At 45.4% G+C, this 24061-nt stretch overlaps 1 protein-coding gene across 1 annotated transcript; it reads right to left on the bottom strand.

Moving 5' to 3' along the window:
• Nucleotides 1-1140: 1140 nt before the first annotated feature.
• LOC149271562 (uncharacterized) lies at nt 1141-23857 on the bottom strand. The gene is made up of 5 exons (XM_089507323.1): nt 22824-23857; nt 13281-13646; nt 12289-12409; nt 8954-9119; nt 1141-1501 (listed from the first exon to the last, which is right to left on the bottom strand). Exons 1-5 carry the CDS (start codon nt 23694-23696, stop codon nt 1141-1143), a joined length of 1887 nt encoding a protein of 628 aa, XP_089363449.1. The 5' UTR covers nt 23697-23857.
• Nucleotides 23858-24061: the final 204 nt, after the last annotated feature.

The following is a 24061-nucleotide window of genomic DNA, read 5'->3' as shown; positions in this document are numbered from 1 at the left end:
CAAAGTGCTCATTAGATATTTAGACATTATGGCTCTTAGCCCAGCAGACCCTTAAATTCCTTAAATCATGCTGCCATCATCCAGTGAATTATAAAAGGATTTCCCTTAACCTACACTGGGACCAGTTAAGGAACCTTATTTCTCCTTCTTTACTGATCTTCCCAAGAATCAACCAATCCAAGACACGTGTAAAAGGAGCATTGAGTAGTAGATACTCTAAGGAGGTATGTATTATTAATAACAAAATGTATAACTGAAATATAAGTCATACAAGATATTAAAAATCTTGCAGGTACAATATTTGTAAGTATATAATATTCAATTCACACAAGCTATTAAAATAATAAATAGACCTAAACGTCCAATTCTGAGACTAACTTCCAAGATCCACTCTTTAACTCTCTCTCTCGATCTCCAACCGACACAATTCCCCCAACTGTCTCTTGGTTTCTCAGGCCTTATATCTCCTTCTCACGGAAGCTTCCAGAAGGACCTTTATCTTGCTCTCTGATTGGTCAAGAGAGCCTTCTGTAGCAGTGATGTCACTCTGCATTTGCATAAACCTCCCTTTTCTGCCTGAAGAAGACCTCCATTGACTGGAGCCCAGTCATTGCACTTGCCCAAGGCAAGCCTTGCACCTATTTCCCAATGTTGCTCTGCCTTCCAGTTGTTTCCAGGTCTTATGGTGACCTTATGGGAGTCTCTGAAGGGGTTTTCTTGGCAGGTTCCTTCAGAGTGGGTTTCCCATGGCCATCCTCTGAGGCTGAGAGAGTGAGACTTGCCCAAGGCTTCAGTTCTTTTGGAAGCCTTTTTGCTTTATCTTCTAGAAGGCAGCTGAGGAGTTGTTTCTTGCATTGAAGAATGAGAGGAACCTTCTTGCATCCAAAAGGCTAACATTGTCTGGAGTTATGTCTGATAATATGTATATATAGGATTGCATTACATGCTCATTTATTAAAAGGTTTATAGTGCACCCCATATCATAGGATCTCATAGATATGTCCCTTAATAGCAGTTAACCAAATTAAATAGTATATAAAACAAAAACATGAAACAAGCTAGACAAGAGGCCTCCAGGCTGCACCTGGCCCTTTCGCGTTGGCGGCAGCAATGGAGCTGTGGCTGCAAGGAGGCCAAGCCTCAGACTCCTCTCCGCTGCCGCCTCTGCCTCTGAGTGAGGGCCGGGTGACTAGGCTGGGGGCTTCTTGGTCTCCAACACACGAACCTGGCCCTTTTGTGCCAGCGGTGGCGGTGAGGAGGCTGAGGAGGCCTCTTATGTTGCTGCTCCGCCACCTTGGCCTCCTCGTTGCCAAGGCCAGGGGAAAGGTCAGGTGTTGCTGCTGGAGGCCAAGAGGCCTTTCCCCCGGAAGTGTGCTGGCAGTGGAGAGGAGGCCGAGGAGCAGTGACAGAGGCCTCCTCGGCCTCCTCTCCACCGCCGCCACGGCGCAAGGGCCGTGTGGGGCTATTGGAGGCCAAGAGGCCTCCTGGTGACCACCCGGCCCTTCCGCGGTGGCGGCAGCGGGGGCATGCAGGCTGAGGTGGACAGGAGGCCTCTGGCGCTGCTCCTCCGCCTCCTCTTCGCTGCCACTGCCACAATCACTGCTACCTCCGCTGGCCTCCAACACTCCCACGTGGTCTTTCCCCCACCGTGGCAGCGAGGAGGGAAAAAGTTGGGGAGGGGAGGAGAGGAGAGGGACTTTTGTCCCCAATGTCGGTGAGCATGGACTTGAGCATACGCGGATTTTGGAATACGTGGGGGGGTCCAGAAGGGATCCCCCATGTATACCAGGGGCCCACTGTATTCGCAAGCAAAGGAGGGCCAAGAGAGCCCTGGAGAGCCTTGCCTTGGAGTGGCTTTGGATCTCTGGTGCCGCAAAAAACTACCAATCCCAGGATTCCACAGGAAGGAGCCAGGAGAGTTAAAGCAGGTTCGAACTGGAATATCTCTGCAGTGCAGATACAGCCTGAGCTGGATGTAAAAGGGCAGAAGCACCCAAGTCTGGTTTTTTCCCTCTTAATAATGGTTTTACTTTAAAAAAATAAGCACTTTGTTTTTCTGTCTAATCCTTATTTTTGTTGTTCTTTGTTTGATTCATTCTTGGTAATGTGAGATGGTCTGGTTTGTCAACTTCCTCCATGCGTAAAAATCTCTTAATTAGAAAACTGGGGAGACTTTTAAAACCTCCCAAAGGAGCTCCTTTTGGCCTTTTTGGGGGGGACTAGCCTCCTCTTAGAAGCCAAAGCCCAATGTTTGTGAAGAAGAAGAATAAGGCTTGTATTAAAACTATCTTCCTATTTCTGATCCCTTTTAAAACCCATGTTCCCCAGAAGGAGCAGAGCTGTGTAATAAGAAAACCCTCTCAGAAAAGAGACACACTTTCTTCCTTTTGGCCCAAGGAGCCTGGCCTCCTTCTCGCTCTGGAGCCTCAGGAGAGAAAGAGGAGCCTATGTTCAACTGAGGCTCAGAGAAGGTTCCGGAACATTATTCCCCACAGTCACAAGAAGCACAAGATGGCTGCCAGAACACAAAATGGCCAGGGACTGGGATTCCAGCCAATCAGGGCCAGGGATGGTGGGAGGGACTGGGACTCCAGCCAATGGCAGCCCTCAGATTGTCCTCAGGAGGCAATCATGTGTAAAATACATATCATAAAAACATCACAAAGTATAAACATTTCAATTACAGTAATCGCAGGGCAGTTATACTGTTATGACCAGAAGTAAACATACATACAATTATAATTACATATACCGTATTTTCCGGTGTATAAGACGATCCCCAACTTTTCCAGTTAAAATATAGAGTTTGGGATATACTCGCCGTATAAGACTGAGAGGGACATAAATATGGCTGAACTTATGCTTTCTGCTTCTGTACATGGCTTTGCAAAAGAATCGGTGGTTACAGTAGACTCATAGACTGAGCTACAGAGTAAAGTGTACATGGGCTATGATGGCCCCCTACCTTTTGCTCCTGTGTGTGTCCACCGTACACACTCACATCACACGCACGCACTCACCCTCCCTTCGCCAGAGCTTTGAGAATACAATGCTCTCCCTTTGCTGTGGCCTTGAAGGGAACAGGATCATCCTAGCAAGTATCTCTTTGCATTCTAAACTCATAGCAAATGTAATAGCAAATGTAGAGCCAATAAGAAAATGCGTGACCATTGCATGGACAGTGAACGCAATTATTTGTTGTTTAGACAATAGCCAATTAACTGCCTTTTGTATAATCATGTGTGTACTAAATAGCCAATTAGGCTAATGCTAGGTAAACAATGAACTGTGTTTTACTATAAAAACTTTTGGAAATGGCTATTGGGTGCGGCAGCAATTTTATCACCATCTGCTGGTGTGCTGTCGCCTTGGCCAAATAAAGTGCGTATTGCCTATGGACATTTCGGGTTCTCGTGTCTCACTCAAGGACACTCCTTTCAAATGACCATATTGGGAATGTTTCCCTAACAGAACTATGACTCTGGAGTTCAGATTTGGAATCCCAGCTCTGCCATGGAAGCCCATTGGGGGACTTTGAGCAAGTCACACTCTCTCAGCCTCAGGGAAAGGCAACGGGAAAACTATTCAGAAGACATTTGCCAAGGAAACCCTGTGATAGGTCTGCCTTAGGGTCACCATAAATTCAAAACGACTTGGAGACACGCAATAACAACAACAAAAACAATGTCTATTATATAAAATGGCAAAAACAAGAGTTGCTCTTGGAATTTATATTCTGTTTCTATGTTTTCAAGCTTTGGATGGTTCAATCCATGGGTAAAGAAATCTGTAGATAGAGAGGTCCATCATCATCCTCATCATCATCATCTTGAAAAAATAGAGGGTCTTCTTTATCAGATTTTTATCAGGAGGGCGACTAAAATGGTGAAGGGTCTGGAAACCATGAAACCCTGTGAGGAACGCCTTAGGGAGCTGGGGATGTTTAGCCTGGGGAAGAGAAAGTTAAGAGGTGATATGATAGCCCTGTTTAAATACTTGAAGGGATTTCATATTGAGGAAAGAGCAAGCTTGTTTTCTGCTGCTCCAGAGACTAGGACCCGGAGCAATGGATATAAGCTACAGGAAAAGAGATTCCAGCTCAACATTAGGAGGGACTTCCTGACAGTAAGGGCTGTTCGACAGTGGAACCAACTCCCTCAGAGATTTTGGTGGAGTCTTCCTCCTTGGAGGTCTTTAAACAGAGGTTGGATGGCCATCTGTCAGGGATTCTTTGATTGAAAGTTCCTGCATGGCAGAATGGGGTTGGACTGGATGGCCCCTGCGGTCTCTTCCAACTCTACAATTCTATGATTCTATGATCAAAAGTGTTAAAAATCAAACAGGAGAAAGGCACCACTGTTTTGTGCATTTTGGATGTTATTGTTTACAGTGTGGCCAAAACACCTTCTCCTGGATATGCTTTCTAGATTCCAGGATACTACATTTTTTTTAACTTTGGTGCTAAAAGGAAAAAACCATATAGGACCAACAACAATAACACAGATACAATTAAGAGACCTGACAAAATACAAATATTCACAAGCAACAAAACTTGTGAAACATACTAAGGCGGGGTACAGACCGCCAGAAAGAGGCGCGTCCCTGGCCCTACTCATTTCTCCACAGAAGTGTCGCAACAATCAAATTGAGCAGTGCTGTTGCGGAGCAAAAAAGGAGCGCGTGGAAGTGGCCCCTTTTTGCTCTGCACTTCTGCCGCCCCGAAGCGCCAGCGATGGCGAGGGTACATTGCAGTTGCGCCTCCCTGTTTGGAGGTGGCACATCTGCAATGTCACCATTATGCGCCGTGTATGGTGGGTGTGCTGCAGCTGCGGCGCCCTCGTCACTTGCGAGGGTTGCCAGCTGTGTGGGCACTCCGCCTACCAGGCAACCCTCACACGTGACGAGGGTGCCTCAAAGGCTTCTAAAGGCTTCTAAAAACAGATCAAAGCGACTAAGAGTAAAAGCATTGGTAAAACACAATAACAACTTGTCATTGTTGTGTCCCAAACCCTCCCAATTCCTCCCATCCACAATAAAATACAATTAAATTCTTAAACAATTATTAAAACAATTATTAAAAATAGGGCAAAAGCAGTTAGAGCAGTTGCTGAACAATTCAATTAATAAGAGATTGCTGGAATGCTAATCTGGAAAGAGATATGTCTTGAAGGCCTTTTTAAAGCCTTAAAGACTGGTGATATATTGGAACTCTTCTGGATGTTGTTCCATAACTTGCGAGAAGGTCCTCTGTGTAACTGCAGAGAGCCTTCTTATTGCTGACTGCAGTAAGTTTTTACTAGAGGACCTCAATGTGTGGAGCAGATTACATGGGAGAAGGAGATCCCGTAAGTAAGCTAGACCCAATCCATGAAGGACTTTAAATGTTATAACCAAGACCTTGTACTGTCCCAGGAAATTAATGAGCAGCCATTATAGGTGTGATATGGACACCTCTAGATATTCCAGTGACCACTCTGGCTGCCATATTTTGGATTAGTTGAAGTTTCAGGACTAAGTGCAAGGGTAGCCCTATGTAGAGCTCAAGTCAAGACATGAGGTTACCAGCGCATGCATCATCCTTTTGATGTCCTCAGGTTCCAGGAAGAGGCGCAGTTGACGTATCAACCAAAGCTGATAACAGGCACTCCTTGTTTTTGCGTCTATCTGAGCTGACATCTAGAGCGACAGATTCAAGAGCACCCACAAACTGCAAACATAGTCCTTTAGGGGAAGTGCGACCGCTTCCAGGACCGGTTGACAAACCTCCATACCTGGATTAGGTCCTCCAACAATCAGCACCTCCGTTTTATCTGGATTCAGTTTCAGTCTGTTTTTCCTCATTCAGCCCATTACTGCCCCAAGACATTCATTCAGAGGGGAGATGCCTTCCTTAGTTGACCCTGAGATATCTCTGGGTGTCATGAGGATACTGATAGCACCCGCCCCATGCCTCTCGATGATCTCTCGCAGCAGTTTCATGTAGATGTTAAACAGCATTAAAAGAAAGCATCCTTATAGTTGAGCATAGATGGTACCTGACACCATGACAACTTGCAGGCCTTACTAAGAGCCCCATCTCATGCTGTTGGAGGGGATGTAATACTAGAGGTACCTTCCTGCACATTTGGTACGACTGTCCAAGTATATTTGCATTTTGGCATTCAGTAGTTAACTTAGTTTCAGAAATCAGTGATCAAAAGATTGTCCCTTCTCCAGAACTTTTATTGCTTTCAATGTTTATTAATGAAAACAAGACATTACACAATAAAGATATTGTTGCATTTTTGTTGGCATTGGCCAGGACTGAAATTGCCAGGGCTTGGAAAACTGGAAAGGTCAATATGACTGATTGGTGGTTGGGATTTTGGGATTTTTGGTTTATGGAAAAGCTCACAGATCAATCTAGAAGGTTGCGGGGTGGACTCTTCCTCTGCCTTTTGAAGAACGATGGTCCCCACTTTTATCTTATCTCAACAACACTGGAGCAAAAGAGGGCCTTCCTTTGTGATATGATTCCCTTTCTATGATTGAACTGGTGCAAAGAAGGTATCTCTGTCTTCTGAGTCCATCCCTGTTTTTATGTAATGTTGCCCTTTTACATCCCATGTGACCTTGAATTTTTGAAGTTGGTTTTTAAGGCTTAAGAAAAACAGCATCAGTGACAGGACGACGCCCCAAGGAACGCCAGATTTAAGCTCCCTTTTAGAGGAGCAACTGTCCCCAAGCATCTCCATCTGGAATCTGCCTGAGAGATAGGACCAGAACCACCGCAACGCATTGCCCTTGATCCCCAATTCCCTCAGGCTTTCCATAAGGATGCCATGGTCGATGGTATCGAAGGCCTCTGTGAGATCCAAAAGCATCAACAGGGTCACACTTCACATGTCGATGCTCAAGCAAAGATCATCTACTAAGGCGGCCATAACAGTTTCGACTCCATATCCCACCCTGAAGATAATCCATTTCATCCAAGACCGCTTGGAGTTGAAGAGCAACTGCCCTCTCAATCATGTTGTTTAGAAATAGAAGATGGGAGACCGGTCTGTAATTGTTCATCTCCAAGGGATCTAGGGAGGGCTTTTCCATAAACAGCAGTAACACCGCTTCTTTTAAGCAAGATGGAAAATAGCCCTCCCTAAGAGATGCATCTATGATATATCTCAGGTGAGTCCTAAGTGCATCTTCTCTTTGGATGACCAGCCATGAAGGGCAAAGGTCCAGAGGGCAAGTTGTCTTCTTCTCATTTCCAAGGAGCTTGACCACATCCTTAGTACTCACAGATTCAAACTGATCCAGTATGATTTCATTCACAGAGTCACTGGACACCTGACCTATGGCCTCTGCAACAATGCTGGCATCCAAGTCAGGTCTTATCATTTAAAGCAGGGGTCCTCAAACTCCGGCCCTCCAGATGTTTTGGACTTCAGCTCCCAGAATCTCAGATCATTGGCCAAGATGTCAGGGAGGGCATTATGAGGTAGGAAGGAAATTTGCATGTGGATGGTGATTGGCTGAGAGACAAAGAGGAAGGAGGAGCCTTTGTAGGGCTCTGTAAGTCTATTCAGATTGACTGTAGACTACTGAGGTAGGAAGGAAATTTGCATGTGGATGGTGATTGGCTGAGGCTTCTGGGAGATGAAGTCCAAAAACCCCTCTCCTCCATGGCCATGCCTCTCTCCAATGGTTCCCACGGCGTCTATTCTCATAATAACCCCCCAAGTACCTGGGACCCAAGGAATCCTCCTAGTAGGGGGCAGGGAATGAAAGAGGGAGAGGAGACCTGGCAGGCCCCCTGCCTTTCTTTGAGAGAAGAAGAGGGGTTTCCTTCCTTCTTATAACCCCCCAAGGGCCCCCCAGAAGACCCTCCAGCCATTCCTCTGAATGAACAAGGGCTCTCCCCACTTCCCTCCCTCCTCAGAACAGACTGTGAGGAAAGCCATGGCTTCAGGGGCTGAGACTGTGCATACATAGATGCCCCCAAAGGCCCCTCCTCAGCATGCACAGGGATTGCCAGGACCAAGGTGTTTCCGCTTATTCTGCTGACGGCCTTTGCAGGAAAGGAAGGTATGCGCTGGGGGTTCAGTGGCCTCCCCGTCCTTCCCTCCTTTCTTCCTTTGAGGAGACCGCAATGGAGGCCAAGGTGCAGAGCTGGACTCAGGAGGGAAAACCAGGAAAGGAAGGCTCTAGTTTTGAAATATACCTGCCTCTGTGTATCCTGTATGTTTGTGTGTTTCTGTGCATGTATGTGTGTGCGTGCCCCTTCTGTTCTTATGGCTGGGAATGGAGCTGAGGACTGAGTAGAGAAGAAAGGTTCAGTTTGGGCAAATTCAGAACTTCTCTGCATCAAAGAGTCCAGTATGTTGAAATAGCAAAATTTTTTATTAAGAACACACAGAAATCCAGTGTTTAAGCCAGAACTGCCCACTACAATACAAACAATACATTAAAACCCCAAACGCTCAGCATCACCCTGTTCCAAACCTAGCCTCACCCCCAATTCCCACAGTCTATGCCCCACAGGTAACAAGGCCCCCTTTGCCATTCCCAGAAACTTGCCCTTTCGGTTAATACCCCAAAATTTTCTTCAGACAACATCTCACACTTTGCAAAAGATATCATTCCCATAACTATTCTATCCAGCTGCAACAAATCCCACCCCTCATCTACCTAATCTATACCACAATCCACAATCCACGACAAATATACAACCCAATGTAATTACCTATACTATTAGCAATTAAAACCTAAACTTAACAAAATATGACTTTAAAACATAAACAGACATATGGACAGACAAACCTTACAAACAAAATCATAAGGGCCTTTTCTTATTACCATAGGATTAAAAATATATTCTTTGTACTCCTTCTTGACAAACATAATTTTAGTTCATTACTGGGATTTCTGTAGCTTCTCCCCTGTGTGGCCTCTCTCATGTTTCACTTGGGCTGACTTGTCAGAAAAGCATTTCCCACAATGCTGGCATTTGTATGGTTTCTCTCCTGTGTGGACTCTCTGATGTATGACAAGGATTGACTTGTAAGCAAAACGTTTCCCACAATGCTGGCATTTATGTGACTTCTTTCCTGTGTGGATTCTCTCATGACTCAAATGGTTTTCTGTAAAGAAGAACATTGACAGATAAAACTGAAAATCAGAGTTAAGAGAGGAGGGTGTTACCCCATGATTTAGCCCTCATTCATTCCTCCTTATTAGCTATTAAATTAAGAAAGATTCTGTGAGTAACCCAAGCATGACCCTGCTGCTTATGCCCCTAAGTCCATGGAACGATTGTATCCTTACTTATAGGTGCTTGCAAAGAATGGGGACTGCCTTGAGGGAATCCATGGAAGCAGATAGTCAAAGGACTGTTGAAAAAAATAATCCATTAGCAATGTGCAAAAAAACTTTGATTGACAGGCGGCATCATATCCTTTGAGACTGCCATAGAGTCCTGAGTCAGAGCCCAAGGCATGATGCAAGCTAACTGCAGAGGTCCTTTCCTGCTGTTTGGCACCAGGAGATGATTCACAATCAATACAGTATGCAGCTCACATGCAGACTGATGTGGGTTGGATTGGAGTTGTGTGTACAAGGGATGGTGAAGTTGATGGAAGTTGGACAGGAGAGCTTGCAAATATTTGTATTATTTTACAACTCGAGATAGAGAACACGACTGGAATTCAGAGCCAACAAGGACCTGAGAGCCAGTATGCTAATCCTTTTTATCTGAGATATTTGCACCAAGCACCCATTGCATTCAGTTGGGTTTCAAACAATTTTCTCCCCAGGAAACATTCTAAAGCGATTTAAACCTTTTTGAACACTCGATTTGTGCCTCCAAGCAACAATTACAGTATAAATATCTGCCCTGACTGGCTGTTCTTTGACTTCAGTCCAATTACAGACAGACAGTCTGTCGGGTTACATGGCTAAACACCTCAATGCACTCACCAACCCCATTTGTCGCAGGAGCTCCTGACTTCTCTTCCCATTTTGAACCCTCAGCAATTGGAATCCAGATCCGCCTAGGTAAACTATTACCATTATGAAAGTCTTACATCTCTTGACCACTCCCACCTGTTATCTAGTTTTTGTGCATGTGTGGGAACCCTTACGTGTGTGTGTGTGTTTTGCTTTTCCCCTAAAACATAAACCTATTTCAAATGCCTTTGGAGTTCTGTGTGCTTCTGGGCCTGGTATAGTTGAGCTGAATCCCGAGGTCGCTCTTGCCCCAACCAAACTATATCTCTCTTTTCAGCTAAGTACTAAATTCCCCTAAAAGCAGAGCACTTGCGGGTGTCCTCCCCAGACTCCAGCATTTTGGATAACAAAGGGCCTCTGGAATCAACTATGGAACTAAGTAAGCTCAGGTAGGAAAAGAAACATTAGAGAACAAACAGGTTTTGTGTCTCCCTTTCCTACCTTCACAGATATTACTCATAATTTCTAAATAGAACCCCTAAATATATCTGAAAACAAGGATTTGAGCTGGTTCTCAGAAGTACACTCAATCCAGTTCTTAAAATCTGTCAGGTTGGTGGCTGCCTCCCAATCCCCAAGGCCCCTCTCCTGGCCCTTCCCAGAGGTCTCTTCCTCTCCACACAGAGCTAGGCGATCCTGCCTTTGCACCTGCTTTCCCCTCCTGGATCCCAGAGGCCTGGTCCCCTTCCCTTTCTCCCTCCGCTCTCCAACCTTCCCTCTTGCCCATCTGCACTGCTTTACCATTTCACCTTCAGCATCTCTTCCCTCCCTTTCTATTTTTCACATTCCTTCCATCTCTCTATCACAGACAGAAACACACTCACAGAGTGTGTGTATGCATAAAAGAGACACTTTGAGGCCCATTTGTTGAGAAAGGCAGGATAATCAATATACAAATAAGTCATTTGGAAAGGTAGAGCAAGGGGGATTGGGACCTGGACTCCAATTTTGGTGAGGGTCAAGTGCCAGAGAGCAGCCTCAAAAGAGCCTTAAGACATCTCTAAGACAGGAATGGCCTATTGTTGATGTGGGGAAGGGGTCACATTGCCCCCCAGGGGATCTCAAGGGCACCCCCACATTGTATTCCCTTGAGGATGGATAAACAATATTTTGCCCCTCAATATCTGACAGCATCCCTTTTGCCCCTGTTTTCTGATACATTGCAGGGACAAGGGAGCCATTTTACACAACAGTATCAAAACGATGAAGGAGGGCCAAAAAAGCAGCAAACTTGGTCAGGGATGGGCTGAGGAGCATTTGGAGCCAAAAAGCATATATCTCCATGGTTCCTTCCCACAAAATCCTAGAATTAAAAATTGAATATAGGATATTTAGAATTCTTAGAAACTGGAGAGCAATAGTGCCTCGCTAAACTACAAATTCCAAGATTTCCCAGTAAGTTGCTATGACACTTAAACTACATGTTAAAGGGATCTAGGAGTCCTGGTAGACCACAACTTGAACCTGGGTCAACAGTGTGATGCAGCAGCTAAAAACGCCAATGTGATCCTAGGCGACATCAATGTGCGTATAGTGTTATGGCAGGGGGTTGGACTGGATGGCCCTTCTAGTTTCTTTCAACTCTATGATTCTATCTTATAGATGAAGGGAAGTAATAGTGCAACTCTATTCTGCTTTGGTCAGGCCCTCACATGGAATACTGTGACCACTTCTGGTCACCACAATTCAAAAAGGATGTTGAGAAGTTGGAGTGTATCCAAAGGAGAGCAATGAAAATGATGAAGGGTCTGGAAACCATCAAGCTGTATGAGAAGTGGTTTAGGGAGCTGAGAATGTTTAGCCTGTAGAAGAGAAGATTAAGAGTGGATAGCCCTGTTCAAATATTTGAAGAGATACAGAGGATGGAGCAAGCCTGCTTTCTGCTGCTCTAGAGCAAAGGACAGGGAACAATGGATGCAAACCACAGGAAAAGAGGTTCCACCTAAAGATTAGGAGGAACTTCCTGACATCAAGAATTATTCAACAGTGGAATATACTCCTTCAGAGAATGGTGGCATCTTATTATTATTATTATTATTAATAATAATAATTTCTAAAGCACTCCTTCTTTGAAGGTCTTTAAAGAAAGGTCTTTGAAGATCTTTAAACAAAGGCTTGGTGGCCATCTGTCGGGGATGCTTTCAATGTGTTTCCTGCATGGCAAGGGGTTGAACCAGATGATCCTTATGGTCTATTCCAGCTCTATGATTCTATAATTCTAAAGTGGAATCATAGTGCCATGATAATGTAGAATGAAAGGGCCCTCAGTCTTCATAGTAAGGGCAATGAATTCAGCTTCCTTACCCACAGAGGCCATATTCTCGTAATTCTCCATTATCACATAATTGTACATAAGTCTCTGCTTCTTTGTCAACAGTTTCCATTCTTCCAAAGTGAAATATACTGCCACATCCGCAAAGGTCACCTGCAAAAGAAAAAAGCCCTCATCCAGAGAATGACTAATAAAAAGGGGGGGAGGAGCACATGATGCATCCCAAAAATTATTTGATCACCTCAGAATTTAGTCCAGGAAATAAACTTTAATTGCTGTTAGCAAAAAAAAAAAAAAAAAAGAAAAAAAAAAGCTACTGCCTTTCAGGTCCAATTTGTCTCAAATTCTTCCAATACAATATACAATATAATAAACAATATAATTTAGGCCATGGCTGGGATATTGATGATGGATTAGGATACTGACTATACCAAAACGTATCGTATATTTAGCCTCCAAAGATTATAGTGCATTTAGCCATTTGTTGCCAAATTTCAGAGGCGAATGTCAGTATTAAAAAGCAGTTCTGGGGAGCACTCTGGGCTTGAGGGCCATGGGGCCACCCCCAATTTATATCCAGAGATATTCTCCCATATCCCCCAACATTACACAGATGGGAAAAACAAGACACATGTGGACAAGCAACACCAGAAAGTGGTGAAGATGGTCAAAGTTGTTTATCAGGAATATAAGACAAGCAAGGAAGGGCAACGCAATTTGCTCTTGCCTCAGACTCCTATCAAGGGCAAGTCCCTGCCCCCTTCTTTCTTCTCCCCTCCCCACTTTTGAGTTGATGGGGTGCAAACTCCTTGGCATTCATTATGCAGAAATTGAAGTGAGCTGAAGAAGGGGGAAAGTGGGAAGAGAAGAGAGAAACCAGGACATTTTAAAAGTCCCCGAAATAATGAGGTGACAGAGGATAAACCAGGACTGTCTCTGCCAAACTCGGACAGTATTTTATATGCTTCCTTTCATAAATTGGCCCAGCAGTGACACAGATGAAGCTCATAGGATAGTGACTCACCAAAGAATAGTTGTACCTTGGCAGCCTCTTTCTCTTGGGGCCCAACTCCCTCGGCTTGGCCTCTGTGTCGGCCATCAGGTGGACAGGGGGATCCTGGTGGTCCTGCACTTGGCTCACTTCCAGCAAGAGAGGCCCCACAGCTGTGTACAAGGAGGCCAAGGTGTAGGTCCTGAGAAAAGGGACCAGGGTTAGGATTGGCTTGGCAAGAAACCCTGCAGCACTCAAAGACACAGAGAACAGTATCCTATTAGTGAATTGCCAAGAGTGGCCACCAGATGGCGGTCCAGGATAGAAGTTGGTGAGAAGCCCAAGGAGGCTGCAGTGCCCTGAGTGTCCACAAGAGGGCGACGTTGTGTTAGGAATGTTCTTGATTGATAAAACTAGTCTATGGGGACTAATGTGATTTTCCCATTGGCTCCCCAATCAAGCGGGGGTGTGGCCTCCTTTGCTCTACCTGGACCTTCCTCTGCTCCCATTGGCTGCCTATTCCCCACCAAAGGGTTCAGCCTTATCCCAGCAACAATGGAGAGAACAACACCCCCCCCCTCGGTTGCCCTGAAAGTGAAAGAACCACCGGAAGGAAATGGGGGGAATTGCAGCACTGCATCATGGGAAATTTGCAGCCGGGGGGTTTGTGGTGGTGAAAGAGAGCAGAAGCAAAGCTGCATTCCACACCAGACCAAAGAGACACACTTCCTTCTTTTTGGCCCAAGGAGCCTGGCCTCCTTCTGACTCTGGAGCCTCAGGAGAGAAAGAGAGGCCTCTGTTCAACTGAAACCTCAGAGAAGGTTCTGGAATGTTATTCCCCACAGTCACAAGCAGCACAAAATGGCCTCTGGAACACAAAATGGCTGCCTCTGCCTCTGCCTCAGTGCTTGGCAGTTGGCAGTTTGAGGCCTTCAGGGAACCCAAAATGGAGGATGAAAGGGCTCCAAAGTCAGAAGCATTTCCAAACCTTAACAACACCTAAAATCTTTCCTGATGCTATAATTCAGGGATTCACTGAGATACTCTTTATAAATACGTCTTTCCATGTCTTTATAAATAAATAAAATTTAATAATACTATGATACTACTAATAATAGTAATAATAATTTACAACCAGGAGATTTCTCCCTGTGGCTTCTCCCCCAGAGGCCTCTGCGTATGCTCAGGAGCCCCTTCTTCTTCTTCTACAGAATCCTCCAGAGGCCTCTCTGCTCCTCCTCCTCCTCAGGCCCTTCCTCTAAGCCAGGGGTAGGCAACCCTTTTGAGCCAGGGGCCGGGTTGTTGTCCCTCAGACAACTGGGGGGCCGAAGCCAAAAAATAAATAATTAAATACTTTTTTAAAAATAAATAAATAAATAAATAAACTGGGACAAATGTAGGACAACATTTTCAAATGCTGGACACTTTTTTTAAAAAAGTGGAGGACACATGAAAAAATTTGCTGATTTTTAAAAAAATGTTAATACACTGGAACCTCGCCATACGCGGGGGATCCATTCAATTGAATGGGACACGCCGCCCTGCACGCGCACTGCGTCTTAAGCGCGTGTCCTCAAGGCCGCGTATTGCGAGCGCGCGTATGGCGAGGTTCCACTGTATAAATGCATGTTTCTGAGGCATCTAGACAATTGCCCCTACGTGCGAGAGGCCAAAGGCCCCGGTGGCAATCGGTGGCAGGACCGGGCTGGGGCTGCTCCCAAGGCCTTGCCGGGCCGCATCCGGCCTGCGGGCCGCAGGTTGCCTACCCCTGCTCTAAGCCTTTCTCCTATTCCTCCCCCTCCTCCTCCTCAGGTCCTTCTTCTAAGCCTTCCTCCTCTTCTCCTCTTCCTCAGGCCCTTCCTGTAAGCCCTTCCTCTTCTTCCTCCTCCTCCTCCTCAGGACCTTCCTCTAAGCCTTCCTCCTCCTCCTCCTCCTCCTCCTCCTCCTCCTCTTCAGGTCCTTCTTCTAAGCCTTCCTCCTCCTCCTCCTCTTCCTCAGGCCCTTCTTGTAAACCCTTCCTCTTCCTCCTCCTTTTCCTCCTCCTCAGGCCCTCTAAGCCTTTCTCCTCCTCCAGCCCTTCCTCTAAGCCCTCCTCCTCCTCCTCCTCCTCCTCCTCCTCTTCCTCAGGACCTTCCTCTAAGCTTTCCTCCTCCTTTTCCTCCCAGACTTTGGGGGAGAATTGTGTGCCTTCAATTCCTTCCTGAGGATCCTAAGGCAAAACTGTCACAGGAGTCTCTTTGTAGGTTTAGTCGAAGGGGGTTTGCCATTGCCATCATTTGAGGCTGAGAGAGTGTGCCTTGGGGGCTGGGGGTGTGCTGCGTGCCTTGAACTCGTGTCTAGTGACCCTATTCCCAGGTTTTCCTTGCCTTCAGGTTTGCCTTCCACTTTGCCCTTTGTCTTCCTCTGAGGTTGAGAGAGTGTCTGCTGCCCAAGGTTCCCCACAGTGGGTTTCATGGCCCAAAATGAATGCCATTTTCATCATTTAGATGTGTGTTTGTGAGTGTGTTGTATGCCTTCCAGCTGGCCATTGGTCTTCCTCTGAGGCTGAGAGAGTGTGACTTACCCAAGGTCACCCATTTTATATAATGGGACTTGAGCACCCACGGATTTTCTATCCAAACCAAATCTCAAAGGATACCAAGGGCCTATTGTTTTTCCATCTTTTTTTGCAAACAGCAAAGCAGATCTTGCTTGCCTGATCTTTGCATGTTCAAGAGAAGTTTTGGGCAAATGCTAAGAGCTGCCTTGTGAGGTTAGGAAGGGGGTCCTGGAAAACAGTCCTCTTCCTCTGGACCCACAGACTCAGAAAGACATGGGCCCCCCATTCAATGGGACCCCTTTCTTTGAGGCTGCCCTAGGCCCAGGAGGGTCTCTCAGGAGAGATTGGGAAAGTCAGCCTTTCAGGAGTTCTGGTCCTTAAAGGTTAATATCTCCAGGCTTTGCTGAGAGGGCAATATTTGGGATTTGGCCAGATCCAGGCTGCAGGGCTCTCTCAGACATGGTTCAAAAACACTGCAGAAATTATGATGATGATAATGATGATGATGATGATGATGATGATGATGATGCTTCCCTTCAAAACCACAGAGCCTTGTGGATGCTCAAATAGTAACAGTGGTCAAAAACACATTGCAAAAATAATCCAGTTTGCAGAAATTAAACCACTTCAACTGCCCTAGTTCAGTGCTTGGGAATCCTGGGAATTTCAGTTTATTATGGCATCTAAGTTGTCTGACAGAGAAGACTAAATATCTCACAAAACTACAGTTCCCAGAATTCCCTAGCATTCAGCCAGACAAATAAAGCAGCCCTGAACTTGGACCATTGTTAGTGGTTGGCTTGGAGCCTGAATAGGGTTCTAGAAGGCTGGTGGCTTTGGTCGTTGGCTGCTTAGGAAGAAGGGCTCCTTCTGGGTTTCCTTGGCAGGAAAGGAAAGGAAAGGTGGGTGCCTCAAGATGCTGATGGGAGACCCCTAAATTTGGTTCCTTTGTAAGAATGCTGACTGAGGGGGAAGATAAGGGTGATGGATTTGGTCCCCAGGGAGGCCCCAGGGCAGGCAGGGCAGGCCACACAACATTCGCTAACTCCCAAGTCAAATCCTGGTTTCCCTTCTTTTGCCCAGGACCTAAACCTGGACCAGAAAGGATCAGGTTTTATTTGCTTTCTTCTCCTGTAACATGTGTTTTTCCTTGTCCTTTTTACACGTGGCAGTAAAGATACGATACAGCAGGGCCTGGCATTGAGCTTCCAGTTTTCATGCATGATCTTCAGACAGGAGATGAGGCTGCCTCTTCTCCATTTTGGAAGGAGCCCAATTCCAGGAAAGAGGAAAGGTCAGATGTGATGTGAGAGCAGTAGCTTATTATAAATTGCGAGTCTTAGTTCATTGGTTTCTTTAACTAGAAAAAATGCAGGGGTCTATGGATTGGTTTAGTTTCTTGCTTTCTCTCAGTTGTGGTGGTACAAGGGCTCACTACTATACCCTGCATTCGCCATCTGGCTAGAAAGAAGGAGGCTAAATTAAATGCTTTTTATCCTTAGTTTTTTGTGGATTTTTTGGGCTATGTGGCCATGTTCTAGAAGAGTTTCTTCCTGACATTTCGTCAGCATCTGTGGCTGGCATCTCTGAAGATGCCAGACACAGATGCTGGTGAAACATTAGAAGAAGCCTAGAACGTGACCACATAGCCCGAAAAACCCACAAAAACCTATGGAAGCCGGCTACAAAAGCCTTCGACTTCACACTTTTTATCCTGTCTCTCCAAGCAAGTGAGAAAGAATAATTCTCTCATTTCCCCTTGATCTGGGAACAGGCCTTTAAAATTTTCTCTCTTCATTTCTACACAGGAAAGTATATTAGTACAGTGGAACCTCGCCATACGCATACAACCCAGGTGCCAAAAAACACCCATAGAAATTCTGGACAGACTTGTTCAGTCTTTGTCTCTATTGGTGGAGGGCTATTTACACCAAGAAACCCATTGATCTTCAAAGGATCTCCAGTTTATTTAGTTTATTTATATACAGTGGGTCCTCGCCTTATGCCGGGATCTGTTCCGGATCCCTCCGCGTAAGGCGATTTCCGCCTATGCTCAAGCCCCATTGGAAACAATGGGGCTCATGCACAGCGGCGTGGCAGTGCGGGGGGTGGAACGGGCGCGCGCGCCCATTCAATTGAATGGGACGCGCCGCCCCTTCCGCCCCGTGCGCGCCCCACGGCTTGAGCGCGTATGCTCAAGCCGCGTAAAGCGCGCCCGCATATGATGCGGGCGCGCTGTACATCCATCCTTTCTCCCAATATAGGGACTCAGGGTGGCTAACAATAAATTTAATACAATACAAATTAATGACAATGCAAATGTATTAAAATTATAACTATTTTTTAAAATTAAACTATTTATATAATTACACCTTGAAAAAACCATATACAATTGCACCTTGACATCTGAACTGCACAGCAGTTCAAACCTTATCTCTCGTTTTGCTTAGGATCCAGCCCTTGAGGCATCAGCATTTCCAGAAAGGAGAGAAAGTGGAAGAGCAAAATACTTTTTGTTTGGAGGAAGTGTCTATCCAGGTTCTGTCCTCTAAAACTATTAGAGCCTCTTTGATGCTGTCTTTGATTCTGAACATATGATTTTAAGGCATCTTGCACTTCTATCTCCATCCAATAAACCTTTGAACTCTTTCAAGCATTCTGTTTTCCTGGCTGCCCATCCCAAGAGTATGAAACATAGCACCAGTCATGGAGATTCAGTCTTTTTCTTGATCGGGATACAGAGCGAAGGCCAGAGGATCCCCACTCCTGACATAACATTTGGCCCAGTTAATTGCAGATATTTGACATACTTAATGTTAGAGCCAGACTGGGAGGTTTTGGGAGTCCCTGTCCCTCCAAAAGTAACTTTCCCAAGAGCACTCTAGGTCTTCCTTCCAAAGACCAGCAGTGGATGGAGAAGGAGGCCTTGGGGAAGCAGAGGAGAGCTTGGCTTGACCCCCAAGGACTCTCCCTTGAAGGTTTCCATCTCTCTAGGAAACGGTGGAACCTGGGAGGGAGACTGAGGACTAGGGCATGCTGGGAAAAGCTTCAGGGGAGCTTATGGGAGCAAATGTGGGCCTTTGCTTTCTCCCCCCAACTACTTTCCTGCTCTCTTTTGACAGCCTTGAAGTCAACACAAGGTAAGCTCAATGGTGGAAAAGATTACCAAAGCCATCTTCCCTGTACGTTCCATGCTCACCTCCATGGCACCTTAGGAGCAAGCAATCTCCACTGAGGGCAGCACAGTCAAAAAACAAAATCCAAAATGGGGAGTGGTCCTTGAGACCCTGATGGTCCTCTTAGAGGAAAATGCCAGCCCCTGAAACCAATCCTGGCCAGCTTTTGGGAAAGTGCCCTCAAGGTTTGGTCCAAGCGACTCTCAGCCCCTGGCAGACTGTCCCTTCCCTGAGTCTTGCTCTCCTGAAGGCTCAGAGGAGATTCTGGGGGGTCCTGGCACCTCCTCTTCTTAGGGACCCTGAGCCCCAAGTTCAGCTGACAAATGGTAATTCGCCCATGAGGAACCCCCCCATTCCCTGCTCTGTCCTGGCACATGCCTTAGGAAACCTCTTCCATGGACATTTGGGAGCTCCTAATCTTAGTGGAAATGGGAACCTCAGGAATTCTCCTATTCTTCCCAACCGGGAAACAAGGTATAGTTGTGAATGTCTTCCAATAAAAAGAGGGGTTGTCGTTGTTGTTGTTGTAATAACAGGGGTCCAGTCAATCGAGGTCTTCTTCAGGCAGAAAAGGGAGGTTTATGCAAATGCAGAATGACTGCTACGGAAGGCTCTCTTGACCAATCAGAGAGCAAGATGAAGGTTCTTCTGGAAGCTTCCGCAAGAAGGAGATATAAGGCCTGAGAGACCAAGAGACAGTTGGGGGAATTGTGTCGGTTGGAGATCGAGAGAGAGAGAGTTAAAGAGCGGATCTTGGAAGTTAGTCTCAGAATTGGACGTTTAGGTTTATTTATTTGTTTTAATCCCTTGTATAAAATATCTTGCATGACTTATATTTATTATTTATAATACATATCTCCTTGGAGTATCTACTACTTGACGCTCCTTTTACACGTATTTTGGTTCAGGTGATGCTTGGGAAGATCAGTAAAGAAGTAGAAATAAGGTTCCTTAACCGGTTCCAGTGTAGGTTAAGGGAAATCCTTTTATAATTCACTGGGTGGAGGCAGCGTGATTTAAGGAATTTAAGGGTCTGCTGGGCTAAGAGCCATAACAGGGCTGTGGTTTGGCTGCTTGGACCCCAGGAGATCATCACAATCTCTGATCCCACGCATTGTGCAGGTCATACTCTCAATGTGGTCTTCTGTACGGAACAGGCACATCCGTGGGTGGAGGTAGTCCATATCTCCGCATTGCCATGGACCATGGATCGTTTCCTGGTCAAGGTTGGGCTGAAGGTCACTATTCCCTCCGTTGGGGGCAGAGGACCTATTAAAATGGTCCCACATAGAAGCTAGTAGAGCAATGGCTGTGAGATCTATTGGAGCAATCCTTAGATCCTACAACCAGGCAGGGGGTCATCTGGTCGCACCAGCTCTAAAGTTATAGCTCAGATCCTATATGGCGCTCTGTGTGGGGATGGGATGATTCCCAATTGGTGAAACTGGAGGCCATCCAGAATACATTTTTCAAGAAATTGCTTCTACTCTCACCTGGCACACCTGCAGCTTTGGTTCAGGTTGAGGTCGGCCTCCCTTCCATCAGAGCTCGTTTTCAATTTACTTAATTTAACTCCTAGAGATCTGTAATAGGTTCTCCAGTTAAGGTTTTTCCTAAGTTGTGTTTCCAACATTTACCAAGCTGCAAAGTCTGGAGTTTAAGATACAATAGGTTGCTTGAATCATATCCTGCTCTAACTGAAAAGCCTTCTACCCGGAATTCAAGAGAGAAGCTTCGTGAATACATTTTTAACCATGATGTGTATCTGGATAGACTGGCTATTAACAATTCGACATTTTCCAAATGGTTTAGATTATATAAATTGGACCATCAGATGGCTGTTTATCTAGGGAAGCTTACATTCCCAAAGCTTAGCCAGGCTTTTACAGCTCTTCGTTTCCAAACAATGCCTTCAGCCATGATCGATGGTAGATATTCACACACACCTACAGATTCTGGTTTAGGTATTTGTGGAGCTCCACAAATCGAGGGCTTGCCTCATTATCTGCTTTTTTGCTCACTATATACTGATCCAAGAACTAAATTTATGGGATCTATTCTGTTCAATTTAGAGTCTAATACCACTTCTGAAAAGATTTTTTTTCTCCTGTCTGATATTGATTCTCAGGTAACTTATAAGGTTTCACTGTTTGCCTCAACAGCAATCAAAATTCAGGCAAGGGCAATAGCGGACATAGCAGTTGATTGTCATGGGGATGATCTTATCTAAACGTTGAAGTTGTTTTTAATGTTGTTTTATTTGTCTGGAATTTTATTATGTTTAATGTATAAAATTTGGGTGTTAGTTATTTGATGGAGCATTTTATAATTCTGAATTTCTGTCACCGATTTTACATTTTAATCATGCGAATGGCCTTTGGCTTAAGCATTAATAAAAAAAAAATTGATTGATTGATCTAATGCTATTGAAGCCTATGCTGTGTGATGTTCTTTATTTGGCACAAAAATCTCCCCCAAATGAGGCATCAGAAGGGAGGGTCTCTCCTCTGCCCCACTTTCCAGCAGGAAGGGGGCTCCTCAAACCCCTTTTTACCATCAGATCCCCCTCCCCTCCATGGCCATGCCTCTCTCCAAGGGTCCCCCCTGCCCTCTTTTCTCATAATAACCTCCCAAGTACCTGGGCCCCAAGGACCCCCCCCGAAGGAGGGGGTAGGGAAGGAAAGAGGGAGAGGCGGACTGGCAGGTCCCCTGCCTTTCTTTGGGGGGAGATTGGGGTTTCATTCCTTCTTACAACTCCCCAGACCCCTCCCTAGAAGACCCTCCAGCCAATCCTTCAAATGAACAAGGGCTCTCCTCCACTTCCCTCCCTCAGAACAGGCTGTGAGGGCAGCAATGGCTTCAGAGGCTGAAACTCTGCATGCATATTAGCAGCCATAGGCCCCTCCTGAGTATGCGCAGGGATCGCAAGGCCCTTGCTGCTGCTGCTTATTCCACTCTCGGCCTTTGGAAGAAGGGAAGGAGTACGCCCTTCCGTCCTTTTTTCCTTCCTTCCAGAATGGAGCCCAACCAGCGGAGCTGGACTCAGGAGAGAAAGGCTGGGAAGGCTCTGCTTTGTACATATAGCTCTGTTTCTCTGAGTGTGAGTGTGTGTTTGTGTGTATGTTTGTCTGTTTGCCTCTGTTCTTATGGCTGGGAATGGAGCTGAGGACTGAGGAGAAAATAGTCAATTTTGTGCAAATTCACAACTTCTGTCAATCAGTGAATGAGTCGTGTGTTGAAACAGCAAAGAATTTTATTAAGAACACATAGTGAGAAATTCAGCTTTTAAATCAGAGCTGCCCTCCCCAAGCCAAAGAATACATTAAATCCCTAAAACCAAAAACTCCAACCTCTTCCAAACCTAGCCCCCACCTCCATTTCCCACAGTCTACGCCTCTTAAGTAAAAAAGCCCCCTTTGCCATGCCCAGAAACTAGCCCTCTTTATGTTAATACCGACTACCAACTTTCTTCATCTAACATCCCACAAATTCCAAAAGCTATCATTCCCTTAACTATTCTAGCCAGCTGCAACAAATCCCACTCCTCTATCTAGCTAACCTATTCCACAACCCATAATCCCCAGCCAAATTTATAAACTAAAGCAAAGAAATATACTAATAGGAATTAAAACCAAAACTTAACGAAATATAACTTTAAAACTTAAACAGACATATTGACAGACAAACCTAACACAAAATCACAAGGGCCTTTTCTTATCACCAGTGGATTGAAAATATATTCTTTGTATTCCTTCTTGAGAAAAATAATGTCATTTCACTTCTCGGATTTGCGTGGCTTCTCTCCAGTGTGGCCTCTCTGATGTCTCACTAGGTTTGACCTCTGAGAAAAACATTTCCCACAATGCTGGCATTTGTATGGCTTCTTTCCTGTTGGACTCTCTGATGTGTCACTAGGTGTGGCTGCCGAGAAAAACATTTCCCACAATGCTGGCATTTGTATGGCTTCTCTCCTGTGTGGACTCTCTGATGTATCACTAGATTTGACTTTGACGAAAAACATTTCTCACAACGCTGGCATTTGTATGGCTTCTCTCCTGTGTGGATTCTCTTGTGTGTCACTAGGTGTGACTGCCGAGAAAAACATTTCCCACAATGCTGGCACTTGTATGGCTTCTCTCCTGTGTGGACTCTCTGATGTGTCACTAGGTAAGATTTCGACAAAAAATATTTCCCACAATGTTGGCATTTGTATGGATTCTCTCCAGTGTGACCTCTCTGATGTATCACTAGGTATGACTTCGAAGAAAAACATTTCCCACAAGGCTGGCATTTGTATGGCTTCTCTCCTGTGTGGATTCTCTTGTGTGTCACTAGGTGTGACTGCCGAGAAAAACATTTCCCACAATGCTGGCACTTGTATGGCTTCTCTCCTGTGTGGACTCTCTGATGTGTCACTAGGTAAGATTTCGACAAAAAACATTTCCCACAATGTTGGCATTTGCATGGATTCTCTCCAGTGTGGACTCTCTGATGTATCACTAGGTATGACTTCGAAGAAAAACATTTCCCACAATGCTGGCATTTGTATGGCTTTGCCCCTGTGTGGCTTCTCTGATGTATGACAAGGATTGACTTGTAAGCAAAACGTTTCCCACAATGGTGGCATTTATGTGACGTCTTTGCTGTGTGGAGTCTCTGATGACTCAAATGTTCTTCTGTACAGAAGGACAATGACAGATAAGACTGAAAATCAGAGTTACCGTATATACTCATGTACAAGTCGACCTCATGTATAAATTGAGGGTAGGTTTGGGGGTAAAAATTATGGATTTTAATATGACCCGTGGATAAATCGAGGGGCCAGCCACTCCCTCTGCATCACAGAATAATAGAGTTGGAAAAGATCCCAAAAGCCATCCAATCCAACCCCATTCTGCCATGCAGGAACTCTCAGTCAAACCATCCCTGACAGATGGCCATGTAGCCTCTTTTTAAAGACCTCTAAGGAAGGAGATTCCACCACTCTCTGAGGGAGTGTGTTTCACTGTGGAACAGCCCTTACTGTCAGGAGTTCCTCCTAATGTTGAGGTGGAATCTCTTTTCCTGTCCCCTGTGCTCCATTTGTCTCTTGGCACTCC

Source organism: Sceloporus occidentalis, unplaced genomic scaffold (assembly GCF_023333645.1).
Source record: "Sceloporus occidentalis isolate IW3139 unplaced genomic scaffold, rSceOcc1.0.p SCAF_493, whole genome shotgun sequence".
Classification (NCBI taxonomy): domain Eukaryota; kingdom Metazoa; phylum Chordata; class Lepidosauria; order Squamata; family Phrynosomatidae; genus Sceloporus; species Sceloporus occidentalis.
The sequence above is the reverse complement of the archived record's forward strand: the minus strand, read 5'-3'. Positions and strand labels throughout refer to the sequence as shown.

Bases quoted from the DNA above. Each gene is read 5' to 3' on its own strand.
- LOC149271562 (XM_089507323.1), bottom strand. From the start codon at position 23,696: ATGAGTATATACGGTAACTCTGATTTTCAGTCTTATCTGTCATTGTCC. The intron at 12,410-13,280 runs GTGAGTCACTAT...TTTCTTTTGCAG, and splicing joins CAAGGTACAACTATTCTTTG to GTGACCTTTGCGGATGTGGC. The intron at 1,502-8,953 runs GTCAGCCCAAGT...CCACCGCGGAAG, and splicing joins GGGAAATGCTTTTCTGACAA to GGCCGGGTGGTCACCAGGAG.